The sequence below is a fragment of the Somniosus microcephalus genome, chromosome 28 (assembly GCF_052327205.1).
Source record: "Somniosus microcephalus isolate GS21.2 chromosome 28, FLI_Smic_1.0, whole genome shotgun sequence".
Taxonomy (NCBI): domain Eukaryota; kingdom Metazoa; phylum Chordata; class Chondrichthyes; order Squaliformes; family Somniosidae; genus Somniosus; species Somniosus microcephalus.
This window is the reverse complement of record NC_141014.1, coordinates 28,497,536-28,512,669: the sequence shown is the minus strand read 5'-3', so window position 1 is coordinate 28,512,669 and position 15,134 is coordinate 28,497,536. Positions and strand designations below refer to the sequence as shown.

Below are 15,134 nucleotides of genomic sequence, written 5' to 3'. Positions count from 1 at the left end.
GTTTCGGGTCAAACCCTTTGTCAAGACTGAAGGCCAGGCTGGGAGAGAACAAAAGAGAAGTGAAGAGACATTAAGAGGTATTCAAAACAAGACCAGATGGTGATAGGACTAGTGGAGACAAACACGAGGAGGGAAACTGAAAGTAATGAAGATGAACAAGGTTGAAGAGCCAAACTGAGATCCCGTCGAAGAGAAGAGCAGAACCTCAAGGTAGGCATTCCTAGCAGAGGTGCGGCAGTGAACCAAACTCTAGTACGATAGCAAAATACTGCAAAACCTCCTCTTAGCGTTCTCTGCTCCAAGGAGAAATAATCAGATTTGTTCTCAATCCCCATCTTTGATTTTACTCACTGATGAAAAGGGAACGCCAATCTAATTTAGATCAAAGCTGCTAACAATTTATTCAATACAATTAAAACTATGGCTTTGGAAACAAAGCGGTATTGTATTTTGTTTTGGCAACACAAAAGGTTGATGAAAATACTGTGGAGCTGTAACTTCATTCACGCACAACAGCTTTGCTTTTAGCAATTCCCACAATTTCAACAACCATCTAAAGCTAGCGTGGCATTGCACACCCGACATCTCAAAAGGTCTCCGTCCGTCCACCACGAGGTCTCCGTAGGCTCCGTCTGCCGGCTTTCCTGAAGGGGGAGAAACTGCGAGCAGGAAATCTGGATTTCCCCGGCCTGGTCAGATCGCTTACCCGGACGAGAATTTGCCATTGCACGCCGTGGGGTATTTCCTCATTTCCGTCCACTTTCAAGTTAGCCTTTTTGTGAATGTTGAAGAGATGAACTTACCTGGAGTAAGTGGCCTTCAAGCTCGCGGGAACCATCCAATTACCCGATAGACAGGCCCCCTCATTAGCTGTCTGTGGGATTTTAATTGCTTAGCCAATTTGCACAGGCAACAGCAATCACATGACTAATTGGATTAGAAAGTCTTGCATTTATATAGCGCCTTTTTACGACCACCGGGCGCCTCAAAGCACTTTACAGCCAATTTGCGCACAGCAAGCTCCCACAAACAGCAATGTGATAATGACCAGATAATCTGGTTTAGTGATGTTGGTTGAGGGATAAATATTGGCCGGGACACCGGGGAGAACCCCCTTGCTCTTCTTCGAAATAGTGCCTTAGGATCTTTTACGTCCACCTGAGGGGGCAGACAGGGCCTCGGTTTAACGTCTCATCCGAAAGACGGCACCTCCGACAGTGCGGCACTCCCTCAGCACTGCACTGGGAGTGTCAGCCTAGCTTTATGTGCTCAAGTCCCTGGAGTGGGACTTGAACCCACAACCTTCTGACTCAGAGGCGAGTGTGCTGCCCACTGAGCCACAGCTGACACTGGTAGTTCTTAGGATGTGATCAGATGTCACATAAATGCAAAATAACAGAAAACGCTGGAAAAACTCAGCAGGCCAGGCAGCATCCGTGGAGAGAGAAACAGGTTTCAGGTCGGAGACCTTTCGTCAGAACTGGAAAATAAAACAGGAAATGGAACAGATTTTAAAGCAAGTTTAGGGGCTGGGAAATGGGGGAGGGGATAAAAGAACAAAAAGGAAGGTCTGTGATAGGATAAAAGGTGGGAGAAGTAAAGAGACATTAAGAGATATTCAAGGCGAGAGGAGGCGGTAATGGGACAGGTTAAGGAAGAAAGGATGGCTCTAGATGGGGTGTGAATTGTGCTGGCAGAATGAAGGACAGCTGCCTTGTGGGAGGGAGGAAAAAAAGACAAAAAGTGTGGATAAAAAATATAAATATGATAGGGGCCGAGGTTATGATCTGAAGTTGTTGAACTCGATGTTGAGTCCAGAAGGCTGTAAAGTGCCTAATCGGAAGATGAGGTGCTGTTCCTCGAGCTTACGCTGAGCTTCCGTGGAACAATGCAAGAGGCCGAGGACGGTGAGGTCCGAGTGGGAATGGAGCGGTGAATTAAAGTGACAGGTGACCGGAAGCTCGGGGTCACCCTTACGGACTGAACGGAGGTGTTCCGCAAAGCGGTCACCCAATCTGCGTTTGGTCTCCCCAATGTAGAGGAGACCGCATCGTGAGCAGGTGCGATATGCCAAATGGTCTCCACTGACGCTGAAATGTCAAGGATTCTATTCCAATGAAGCCACACACAATGCTTCCCTGCCCCCACTTCGAAATCAGCTGTTCCAGACAGACAAAATATTAGGAGCGAGATTTATATGATCAAAAAAAACACATGCAAGTTTAGAAATTAAGCTCGCTCCGATTAAAGCAAGAAACTGATCAAATGATCATTCCAATGGCTTCATATTTTCTGGGAAAAAAAGGGTTAAAAAAAAAAACACTTTACTGGATTTCGCCAAAGCTCGAACAGCCACCAGTCCCTACAAGCAAAACAAAACTGGTAGAGCAGGACTGGGCAGACCACCCCAACCCCTCTAGGGAACTTGCATAAAATCTCTCCCTCATTTACATTCCACGAAACCACAGTATAGATAGAAAAGCCTGCCCCTCCCACAGGCCCCTTAAAGCCAGCCGGCAGACAAGTGGGGCCTGGGGGGAGGGGGGGCTCACGGGAGCAAGGAGTGGATGAGAAAGAAACGTACTAAAAGCCAGCTTCTTATTGGGCTTGTACTCGCTGGAGTTTAGAAGAATGAGAGGGGATCTCATTGAAACTTATAAAATTCTAACAGGACTAGACAGACTAGATGCAGGAAGGATGTTCCCGATGGCGGGGGAATCCAGAACCAGGGGTCACAGTCTAAGGATAAGGGGTAATCCATTTAGGACAGAGATGAGGAGGAATTTCTTCACCCAGAGAGTGGTGAACCTGTGGAATTCTCTACCACAGAAGGCAGTAGAGGCCAATTCATTAAATATATTCAAGAAGGAGTTGGATATATTTCTTCAGGCTAAAGGGATCAAGGGGTATGGGGAGAAGGCAGGGACAGAGTACCGAGTTTGGATGATCAGCCATGATCTCATTGAATGGCGGAGCAGGCTCGAGGGGCTGAATGGCCTACTCTTGCTCCTATCTTCTATGTTTCAATGCTCAAACGGAACTAGGTCCACTCGAGCTTTATTCTGGCCGTTTTTGAGATCTGCACTCTACTGCAAAGCGTCCCGATAATAAATCATAGGATAGCATAGCACAGAAGGCGGCCATTCGGCCCATCGAGTCTGCGCCGGCTCTTTCGAAGAGCAATCCAGTCAGTCCCACTCCCTCCTGCTCTTTCCCCAGATCCCTGCAATTTTTTTTCTCCTTCAAGTATTTACCCAATTCCCTTTTGAAGGCTACTATAGAATCTGTATCAACCACCCCATCAGGCAGTGCATTCCAGATCCTAAATACAAAGCACAATGACGAAGCCAGTATCTTGAAGAAAAGTAAACCACCATCACATGGGGGTTCATTCATTAACACAGGAGGAAATAAAAAAGCATCAGAGGAACCACTGGCGCGAGGTGCCAAAATTTCCCTGAATTTTGAAAAGGAACAGAAAATCCCAACAGATAGCAAAATACTGCGGACGCTGGAAATCCGAAAAAAAACAACAGAAAACGCTGGAAAAACTCAGCAGGCCAGGCAACATCCGTGGAGAGAGAAACAGTCAACGTTTCAAGTTGAAACCCTTCGTCAGGACTGAGAGAAAAAAAAGCAGGAAATGAAACAGATTAAAAAGCAAGTTTGTGGGGCTGGGAAATGGGGGAGGGGATGAAAGAACAAAAGGGAAGGTCTGAGAGAGGTGAAGAGACATTAAGAGATATTCAAGGCGAGACGAGATGGTAATAGGACAGGTAAAGAGACAAAGGATGGCTCTAGATGAAATGAAATGCGCTGGCAGAGTGAGAGACAGCTGCCATGTGGGAGAGAGAAAAAAAGGAAAAGGTACAATCCAAAAGTGTGGATAAAAAATATATAAAAATATGATAGGGGCCGAGGTTATTGTTGAGCAATTTATGCTGGGATTGATAGGAAAGCTCTCCACTTGATTTCTCCCCGAACTGGTTATAGGAGTTCCACAGTGTCAGAAACAATTCATGGATTTTGGCCTGGACGATAGTTTGCATTAGAGGACAGTCACGCAAACTTTATTTAAAATATGAGATTTTGTAATACAAGGGGGGGGGGGGGGGGATGGTTAGCAGGGCACCAAAATTGGCCAAAAGCGCAACTTACTATAGCACTTAACACAATATTCGAACATAGGAAGCACCTTTCACAGTATCTAAACAGAGAAGGTTAGATGCTGTCGGACAACGTTCCCTCTAAGCTGCGCGCGCAGCCGTTTGCCGGACCGGCTTTTCCCAATGTTAAGTTTCGCGCCTGCGCGAAACGGTGAATGGGCCACGCAGCCACGCACCCCAAAATAGATTCGGGGAAACATTGCTGCCTGGCCTGCCGAGTAATGTGCCCTCAAATTTCTTTTGTGCGAGGTACCTTTAAATTTGCTGCGTGGCCGAGACGCACGGTACCTTAGAGGGAACAGCTCGTGAGCGGCCTACGCAGTACCTTCCTGATTGCCGCGCATCCGCTCATGCGTGGAGCATTCCCAGCATTTTCTGTTGATTATTTTAGTCTAGCGGGAGTAGGTTTTGTTCAAAGCTTTTCACATTGGCGCACAATTTTCTTTTAAGAACGTAAAATGTGACAGCGGCACGTGTATTTCCCCATCAGCCACACTTCAGAAAAAGTACAAAGGAACTCAGTCGGAATACAAAGTGCCAGGGTCAGAATGTCTGCAGTCTCTTAATTGATCTCACTGAGTAATTAGACTCTGTAGCTTTAAAAAAATAGGGAAACACCTATAATTTAGTAGAATAATACATGAGCATTTGACAAAGTTCTGACCTTGCCCCTCATCAAAGCATCCCCACACCTGGCTACACATCCCATCACCTGCCCTGCTCAAACCGTCGCAGTGGTGTATGGCTCTTATCACATTGTCTCTTTCCCTATTCCTGTGCCACCTTCTCTTTTATTAAACACCTCATTTTGTTCCACCCCTCTCGCCTCCCCTTTAGAATCCTTGTTTTCTATTGCCCCCAAGCAAGTTTCCCTCCTCCGTTCTTCCCTCAGCTTTTATATTGAGCAATGACATCAGTAATGTTAATCTTCATCTCATCTTGCTCGTTCTCTCTTCTGAATTCACCACCCTCCGTATAAACTCTCCCACCCATATTGATCACTCCTGGAGCTCGCCATCTCCTGTGATCTTGATTACCGAAGAGGCCATCTAGACCACTTCCTTGTAGTCCTCCTCACCCAGTCCCTCACTGTGGCTACAAGAGTCAGAGGCTGGGTATTCTGAGGAGAGTGTCTCACCTTCTGACTCTCAAATGCTTTCCACCATTCACAATGGCACAAGTCAGGAGTGTGATGGAATAGTGCAGCTGGATGAGTGGATGCCTGGATGAGTGCAGCTCCAACAACACTCAAGAAGCTCGACACCATCCAGGACAAAGCAGCCCGCTTGATTGGCACCCCATCCACCACCTTAAACATTCACTCCCTCCACCGCCAGCGCACCATGGCTGCAGTGTGTACCATCTACAAGATGCACTGCAGCAACTCGCCAAGGCTTCTTCGGCAGCACCTCCCAAACCCACGACATCTACCACAGGACAAGGGCAGCAGGCCCATGGGAACACCACCACCACCTCCAAATTACACACCATCCTGATTTGGAAATGTATCACCGTTCCTTCATAGTCGCTGGGTCAAAATCCTGGAACTGAGAGAGTTCCTTCACCCCTCGGACTGCAGCGGTTCAAGACGGCGGCTCATCACCACCTTCTCAAGGGCAATAAATGCTGGCCTGGCCCGCGACGACCACATCCCATGAACGAATAAAAAAGAGCCCACCCCTCTGCAAGAACCCTACCCCAGGCCGCTTAAAACAGCACTTTTAAACTCCCAAACCTCCTCTGAAGTTCTCATACGCTCAACCACCCCCCTCACTTCCATCTTTTGATCCCTTGTCACCAGCAAAACCCACGCCATCTCCCATCCATGTTGTTCTCCTTGGCATAACCTACATTCTCTCTCTCTATCTCCCCCCCCACCCCCTCAAATCTCAAGGGTGCAGACTTCATATTCTGGCACACAGCTGACTTAGTCATGCATCACCAGATGTGGCTGGATTACATCAAGTTCTGCTGGGCCTCGCTCTCCTCTGCCAAAACCACCCACTACATGAGGATTAGCTTACAGCGCAATTATAATCCAAGCTTCTTTTCTGCACAATCAACCGTTTCTTTACACCACTCTCACCTCCACCCTCAGCTCTAACATGCAAGTGGTCCATGGATTTCTTCGTCGCAAAGATAGGGACCATCGAGTGATGTGTGTCTGTTGTTCCACCCCCGTCCCCCACCCCTTGCCCAGTCAAGTCTAACTCTTCTCCCCCAGCCCTGAACTCTCATCTCTCGTTTCTTTCCCATCTTCTCCCTCAGATCATCCGAAGCATGACCCGCCTCCTGCTCCCTCAAAACCATACAACATTGTTCACAATTTAACTTCCCTTCCTGACCACCCCCCGCCACGTGCACTGACATTGTAAATGGTTCCCTCTTCTTGGGCCTTGTTCCTCTCCCTTTCATCATTACCCTCTCCTCAAAATATCCTCTCGACCACTTTGTTTGCAAATTACAACTTCAGTCTCCCTTTCCTCTCCCACGTTATTGGAACGTCATTCCCCAGATCCATGCTCCTCTTCTCCCATGAAAATCAGATTTCCACCCCTCCCTTAATGCCAAAATGGCCCGAGAGTATAATACTCTGACTGTCACCATGGTGCATTTTGTCCTCGTCCTTCCTGCAGTATTTGTCATAGTTGATCATAGCATTCGCCTCACACCTCTCCTACACGGTCATCTATGGGGCTACCCCTTTCTTCCAGTCTTACCGATCGGACTGTAGACAGAGCATCTGTCCAACGTCTTCTCTTTTCACCCCCAAACCATGACCTCACGCGTTCTCGCCCCCCGTACTTCCGGATCCACCCTTGATCACCTCTTCCTCAGCTACAGGCTGCCACTTGGCAACATCATCGGCAGATACGAGGGCAGCTTCCACATGTACGCCGACCACACCCAATTTCATCTTCCCACCACCTCTTCTCCTCTGCCTTTGTGCGGTCAAGATTACTTGTCTGACATCCGGTCTTTGATGAGCTGTAATTTCCTCCAGCTCAACATTGGGGAAGACCAAAGCCATGATAGTCGACCTCCGCCACAAACTCCATTCCCCTCCCCAGCCACAGTCTTGAGCTGAACCAGATCAGCATCCTACTCGAGCGAGCCGAGCTTGTGACACCACTTCCTTCCAATGCAATGACCGCCTACCTTCACCTCCATAACATTAGCCACTTCCGCCATTACCGCAGCCCACCTGCTGCTGAAGCCTTCATATATGCCGTTTCCACCTCCAGATTCAACTCTCCCAACGCTCTTCCAGCTGAAAGCCCATCTGCCACCCTCCATAAACTTCTATTCATCGAAACTCTGTTGCTTGCAAATTATCCTGCACCAAGACCTGCTCATCCATCACCGCTGGCCCTCACTCACTGACCTACAATGGCTCCCACTTGCTCTCTGGTCTCGCCCCCTCCCCATCTCTAACCTTCTGCAGCCCTACAACCCCCTTCACTGAACTCTCCATTCCTCTAATTGTGCAACTCCCCTCCTTTCGCCCTACCAGCGCGGGCCGGACCTCAAGCCGGCCAGGCCCCACGCGCTAAGTTTCCCTTCCTGAACCTGTCCTCCTCAAGGCTCTCCTTAAAACCCATCTCAACGAGCAAGCTTTGCTGGTCAGCCGTACCAATATCTCCTCCTCGGGTTTAGTGTCCACTTTTATCCTTACGCCTCCGAATTGCTTTGGGACATTTTTCTGCATATAAATGAGAGTTGTTGCGAATTGAGGAGTAGGAAATTTCTTTGACTGCATGAACCAGTTTATTTTAATCAGAATATTGCCTTCATATAGAATAGCAAAGAAAGGAATTTCAAACAAATACGTCACATTCACAAATATTCAGGCAGCAAAATTTCAAGGTCATGGTTTTTGCAACAGCACCACAATCTCAGGGTCCTCGACTACATCAATGACATCAGAGCCCTACTCCCAGAACTCGAAGTTATTGAAAAGTAAAATAGTTTTACTTCTCTCAGCTGTTGTTACAGCCTTGATCTCGTGTCCCAATCCCATATACCCTCCCCGTCCTTTTATTAAGAAGCTGCACGGCACAAGCCAGCCACAATAGCTGTGGCAAAGAAAAATTAACAGAAAAACTCCCAACAGCAAACTATCCACTCCAAGAAGCACCTGGGAATGCTCAAAAGCAAAAATACACCATCTCGGTTCAGAGGACAATATTTATGTTACCAGAACTTGTGTCCGGGCCAATATTTATCCCTCAACCAACATCATTCATTAAAACAGATTATCTGGTCATTATCACAATGCTGTTTGTGGGACCTTGTGGGACGCTAATTGGCTGCTGCGCTTCCTACATTACAACAGTGACGACGCTGCATTGGCTGTAAAGCGCTTTCGGATGGGCGAGAAAGGTTCTATATAAATACAAGTCGTTCTTTCCATCTTCTAACAGCCTGACTTCGCTCCCAACTATCTGTTCTTGCAGTTGTAGTGACCTTTGGCTGCCACGTTTCCTACATTACAACAGTGACTACACTTCAAAAGTACTTAATTGGCTGTAAAGAGCTTTGAGACGTCCTGAGGTTGTGAAAGGCGTAATATAAATGCAAGTCTTTTTTTTTTTTAAATATAAAGTTGCATTATGAAAAACTCAAACCCTGACCATCACCCCCAAAACCTAACTGGAGACAAAAGCAAGTGCCCTACTAGCCTCAAAGAAAACAACAAAGAAATGGATTAAACTATGGCAGCCTGGTGCCTCTCACACTCGCCCCCTAATCAGATAATGCCACAGTTGCTGGCCAAGGTTCCACCTCAGAGCAAGTACAGGAAACTCTTTTTTTTATCCAGCACCGACGGGACCAGCGTGGTGCCGGTTTATCAAAAAGTCCGGATTAGAGAGGTATAGTAAAAGGGACGAGAGCCCCGTACACGGCCACAGATCCAGGCGTCCCTGTTGCATAGCAACAGGTGCAGGAGCCCCGGCCACAGACCAAGCATCCCTGTTGCATAGCAGCAGGTGCAGGAACCCCGGGCGAGTGAAAGGTTCCTACTGAGTGCACTTGAATTGCGAGAAACACACAGAAGTATAGATTGTTGTCTCAACTTGGGCTGTGCCTGGGGAGAGCATTTCTCGAGTTAGGGGACATTAGGATGGTCAGAGTGTTCCAGAGGCCGAGAGCAATTTGAGGGGAGGAAGCATCGCACCAGACGCATACGGTGTCAACCGCGGCTCAGTGGGTAGCACTCTCGCCAGAGTCAGAAGGTTGTGGGTTCAAGTCCCACTCCAAACTTGAACACAATCTAGGCTGACACTACAGCGCAGTACTGAGAGTGTGCTACACTGTCGGGAGGTGCCATCTTTCGGATGAGACACTAAAACCCGAGGCCCCATCTGCTCTCTCAGATGGATGTAGAAGACCCCATGGTACTATTTCGAAGAGCAGGGGGGGGGGGGGGGGGGGGTTCTCCCCGGAGTCCTGTCCAATATTTATCCCTCAACCAACATCACTAAAAAAACAGATTATCTGCTCATTATCACATTGCTGTTTGTGGAAGCTTGCTGTGCTCAAATTATCTGCCGCGTTTCCTACATTACAACAGTGACTACACTTCAAAAAGTACTTCATTGGCTGTAAAGCGCTTTGGGAAGTCCTGTGGTTGTGAAAGGCGCTATAGAAATGCAAGTCTTTCTTTCTTAATATTGGCGCACTTGATTTCTCCGACTGTGTGTTGGTACCAATTACACTAAATAAACCCAAGCACAACGCTGGAATGATTTTCCCTGTCTCCCAATTCTTCTCCATCACTCCTTGCTGGGGAACAAGTTCCCTAAGAATCGGTACCTCACCCAAGAGGTGGTTATTCACAAACCTGTGAGCACTGACAAAGCATCAAAAGGTGTGCGACTGCCTTGGGGCAGCTCGGCGAAAAAGAGGGGTGGGCCCAAAGTAACCCACCTTCCCGGCAAGAAATATAAAAAGAAAAACCACCACAGAAAAAATCGAGTCTACAGGAAGACCTCATCCAATAAAGGAAGAGAGGGGGAGAAAAGAGGTCGAGCTACCAGAAAGAGACCACTTTACTTGGGATGGGGGAAGGGGGGGGGGGGGGGGAAAGAGAAAGGGTGTCAAACACTTAAAAAAAAGTCTAGACCTCCTCAGTTTATGCCAAGTATCACACCTTGAAGGTGTGTTCAATGAAGTAATGAAGTGCGAGTTTTTGAATTAATCAGATTGACGTGACATGAGTCATAGAGTCATAGAGTTTTACAGCACAGAAAGAGGCCCTTCGGCCCATCGTGTCTGCGCCGCCCATCCATCCCTGTCCAGTCTAATCCCATTTTCCAGCATTTGGTCCATAGCCATGTATGCAATGGCATTTCAAGTGCTCATCCAAATGCTTCTTGAATGTTGTGAGGGTTCCTGCCTCCACCACCCTTTCAGGCATTGAGTTCCACATTCCAACCACCCTCTGGGTGAAAAAGTTCCTCCTCAAATCCCCTCTAAATCTCCTGCCCCTTACCCTGAATCTATGCCCCCTTGTTATTGACCCCCCCACTAAGGGGAAAAGTTCCTCTTTATCTACCCTATCTATGCCCCTCATTATTTTGTACACCTCAATCAGGTCCCCCCTCAGCCTTCTCTGCTCCAAGGAAAACAACTCCAGCCTGTCCAGCCTCTCTTCATAGCTGAGGCGCTCCATCCCAGGTAACATCCTGGTGAATCTTCTCTGCACCCTCTCCAAAGCAATCACATCCTTCCTATAGTGAGGCGACCAGAACTGCACACAGTACTCCAGCTGTGGCCTCACCAGCGTTTTGTACAGCTCCATCATAACCTCCCTGCTCTTATATTCTATGCCTCGGCTAATGAAGGCAAGTATCCCATATGCCTTTTTAACCACCTTATCTACCTGCTCCGCTGCCTTCAGGGATCTATGTACATGTACACCAAGGTCCCTCTGACCCTCTGTACTTCCTAGGGTCCTACCACTCATTGTGTATTCCCTTGCCTTATTTGTCCGTCCAAAATGCATCACCTCGCACTTTTCAGGGTTAAATTCCATTTGCCACTTTTCCGCCCATCTGACCAACCCGTTTATATCGTCCTGTAGCCGGAGGCTTTCCTCCTCGCAATTTACCACCCCACCAATTTTCGTGTCATCTGCGAACTTACTGATCATACCTTTTACATTTTCATCCAAATCATTTATGTAGATCACAAACAATAAGGGACCCAGCACCGATCCCTGAGGTACCCCACTGGACACAGGCTTCCAGTCACAAAAGCAACCTTCGACCATCACCCTCTGCCTCCTGCCAGTCAGCCAGTTTCGGATCCAATGCGCCAAGGCACCCTGGATCCCATGGGCTCTTACCTTCTTGACCAGTCTCCTATGCGGGACTTTGTCAAAAGCTTTACTGAAGTCCATGTACACCACATCCACAGCATTTCCCTCATCCACCCCACTAGTCACCCCCTCGAAAAATTCGATCAGATTTGTTAGACATGATTTACCCTTGACAAAGCCATGCTGACTATCCCCGATTAATCCTTGTTTAACCGCCCCAGTCCCTCTAGAAAACACCCATCCCAAGCTCCACCCCTCCGAACCAAAACGTGAACCTCCTCCACGGTCACAACGGACGGAGCCAGAAAATCAGGCAGCGCCAAAAATCGAAGCCTCCGGCCCTCCGCTTGACAGATGAACGCCGTCACTTAGGAAAAGGGAGGAGTGCCATATTGAAACAGAAATTGTGGGGGCTTGGTTTTTAAGCATTCAAAATAAATTTGCGCTATCGTTAACACGCCACGCCGACTGGTACCACTGACAGCTTGTGTTGCAACAGCCAAGCATATCATCAGAGGAAAAAAATCTCAAACCGCAGGATGTACACGTAGTCTACAGACATCACGTTAATCTGACATTCAAAATTCGCACTTCATCGACACAACTAATGGGCAGGAAAGTCAAGAGAAACTAGTTTTTCTTGGGAGTACTCCGAACAGATGCATTCCCTCCAACTTTTCTTAAATCATCAATTTTAAATCAGCAATAGCAACCACTCGAGTAGGGTCTCCTTGCTTCGGCCATTTTGGCAAGGTCAGTTACTGGGAAGAGGGGGGTGGAGGAGTTCCCCTTCCCGAAGTGGCTCCACTCCAGACGGCAGGGGGCATGACCACAGACAATTGATCAGGCCAACATGAGGTAACCAAGTATCCCCTGCCTGTGCAATGGACAGGGGGCTTCTTAAGCCACCCCTTCTCCAATGGAGCCACGCCAGGGTGCAGCAAGATACTCCAGATAAATGACATCTCACGAGCAGCCTAACTGGGGAGGAAGACCCTCCTCCTCGATCTTCATGTCAACGAAGAAGCAGACAGTCTCCAAAACCAAGAAATATCTGGTAAGAACGTGTTATTTACTAACAAAATTAGTCCTGTCCCCTTTTAAAGAAGGAACTTGGCACTCTAGGGCTTGCACATAGGAACAGGAGCAGGCCATTCAGCCCCTCGAGCCTGCTCCACTATTCAATGAGATCATGGCTGAACTGCAACCTTAACTCCATCTACCCACCTTTGCCCCATATCCCTCAACACCTTTGGTTAACAGAAAGCTATCAATCTCAGATTTAAAATTAACAATTGACAGAGGATCAATTGCCGTTTGCGGATGAGAGTTCCAAACTTCTACCACCCCTTTGGGTGTAGAAGTGTTTCCTAATTTCACTCCTGAAAGGTCTGGCTCTAATTTTTAAGACTATGCCCCCTAGTCCTAGACTCCCCAACCAGCAGAAATAGTTTCTCTCTATCCACCCTATCTAATCCCTTATATAAAAAAAAAAACTGAAGACCACCTAATGAAAAGGTTTGACGGGCTAGTCTGATCTTGGGGGGGGGGGGGGGGGCAGGCCACTGACCGGTTGGGGGGAGACAGCATTGATTGGACAGAACACGGGTTAAGGTTAAGATCGCTTTTGATTCAGAACTTCTGCGGCCGCGAAAAAAAAACCAAAAAAAGGGAAGCGGGCGGGGAAGAGGAATAAGTCAACCCACACACCCGTCCCACCGCCACACGCTCCTGTGCCGACCATCACTCGTACGCCCACCGCCAGAGAACCAAACACCGCCCCCCCCACCCCGCGCTACCTTCCACGTCGGACCCCCAAAATCGGGGGCGACAATTCTGAGCAAGAGGCGGACTTTCAGAAAAGGGAACAAAAAAACATACAATTAGAGGGGGAAAAAACACAGGGGGAAATAGTTTTCCCCCCGCCCCGCCAAGCTAAAAGATGATTTTAAAAATATTCACCCCCTCCAAATATTATATCAGACGGTGAACCGAAAAAGGCAGTCTTGACAACAGCCAAGAGCAACTAAACAGCTGCTTCCTTTAAAAGGGCACAAACCCAGGGAAGGTACAGAGACAGACACAAAAAAAAAATGACTCAAACCCAGTTTTAAAATCTCAAATACCATTATAAAAAAAAATTAAATTCACCCCAAAATTAAATATTCCCTCCCCATTTAAAAAACTTTGAACACCAAAAAAAACACACAAAAGGACACCAGCTATTCCACCCCACCCAACACCTCTCCCAACAAAATATGATTTTTTTTTTTTAAATGGGATGCATCCCCTCCCCAAATATAATATTTATGAGACAATAACTCACCCAGATAAATGTCACCAAAGGAACCACTGCCGATCTTCCTCCCCAGCCTGTATTTGTTTCCAACTCTCAGCTCCATTTTTATTTTGCTCTAAAAAAAACCGAGAGAAGAGAGACACAATTTTAGTGTATTTTGGAGACACCAGCCCCTTGTTGACTAGGAGCCCCAACCATTGCTCCCAATTGCAGAATGGCGGTGGGTTTTGTGGGGGAGGGGAGGGGAAAATGGAGAAGGAAGGAACAGGGGAAGGTGGGGGGAGCTTCTTTTCCCCGCCGATTTAACCGGTCAAACCGCGCCAATCGCCTCCAATTTCCACCCCCCGGCCGAGCAGGGGCCGCGGGGCGGCTGATCCGCCGGTTGTCGCGGCTCGCCAGGCCGGCATGGGGGAGGATGGAGGGGGATTACCTTCGGGGCTCTCTTTTTTTTCTCCTCTCAGCGACTCGCCATTATTTACAACTGAGGGCCGGCCTGCCCGGTGACGTCACCCCCCCTCCCGGGCCCGACCAAGGACCCGGATCGACAGCCCGCCTCAGGAGGGGAGGGAGCAGTTAAAGCGATAATTACCCTTGCACAACCATAATAAAACTCCAAATATGACACTGTAAAATAACAAAAGGAAAATGCTGCGAAAAACTCAGCAGGCCATGGCAACATCCGTGGAGAGAGAAATAGAGTCAACCCTTCTACAGAACAAGGGGCAGGGGAATCTTTTTTTTACACTGAGAGTTGTGAGGCAGTGGAATTCACTTCCAAGGAGAGTTCTCTGGAACTCATTGAAACTTATAAAATTCTAACAGGACTGGACAGACTGGATGCAGGAAGGATGTTCCCGATGGCCAGGGAGTCCAGAACCAGGGGTCACAGTCTAAGGATAAGGGGTAAGCCATTTAGGACAGAGATGAGGAGGAATTTCTTCACCCAGCGAGTGGTGAACCTGTGGAATTCTCTACCACACAAGGCAGTTGAGGCCAATTCATTAAATATATTCAAGAAGGAGTTGGATATATTTCTTAAGGCTAAAGGGATCAAGGGATATGGGGAGAAGGCAGGGACAGGGTACTAAATTTGGATGATCAGCCATGATCTAATTGAATGGCGGAGCAGGCTCAAGGGGCCGAATGGCCTACTCCTGCTCCTATCTTCTATGTTTCTGTTGTTATTTCGGATTTTCAGCATCTGCAGTATTTTGCTATCGTTACACTGTAAAACACTGACTTTGTAGGATATTGACAGTTAAAAATAGTTTTTTTTAATAATATGGTTGTTTGAAATTCATCTATTTGGCTGCAATGGCATTGGAAGTCTATTTTTCTATGTCAG

At 47.8% G+C, this 15,134-nt stretch overlaps 1 protein-coding gene across 1 annotated transcript in view; it reads right to left on the bottom strand.

Annotated features, from left to right (window-relative positions):
- The window catches only part of LOC147099470 (casein kinase I-like), a 67,750-nt gene extending 53,428 nt beyond the window's left edge, over nucleotides 1–14,322 (bottom strand). The window contains 2 exon segments of the mRNA XM_085969644.1: nucleotides 13,817–13,904; nucleotides 14,220–14,322. Of these exon segments, the coding sequence (XP_085825770.1) occupies nucleotides 13,817–13,892 (76 nt within the window). The 5' untranslated portion in view covers nucleotides 13,893–13,904; nucleotides 14,220–14,322.
- Nucleotides 14,323–15,134: the final 812 nt, after the last annotated feature.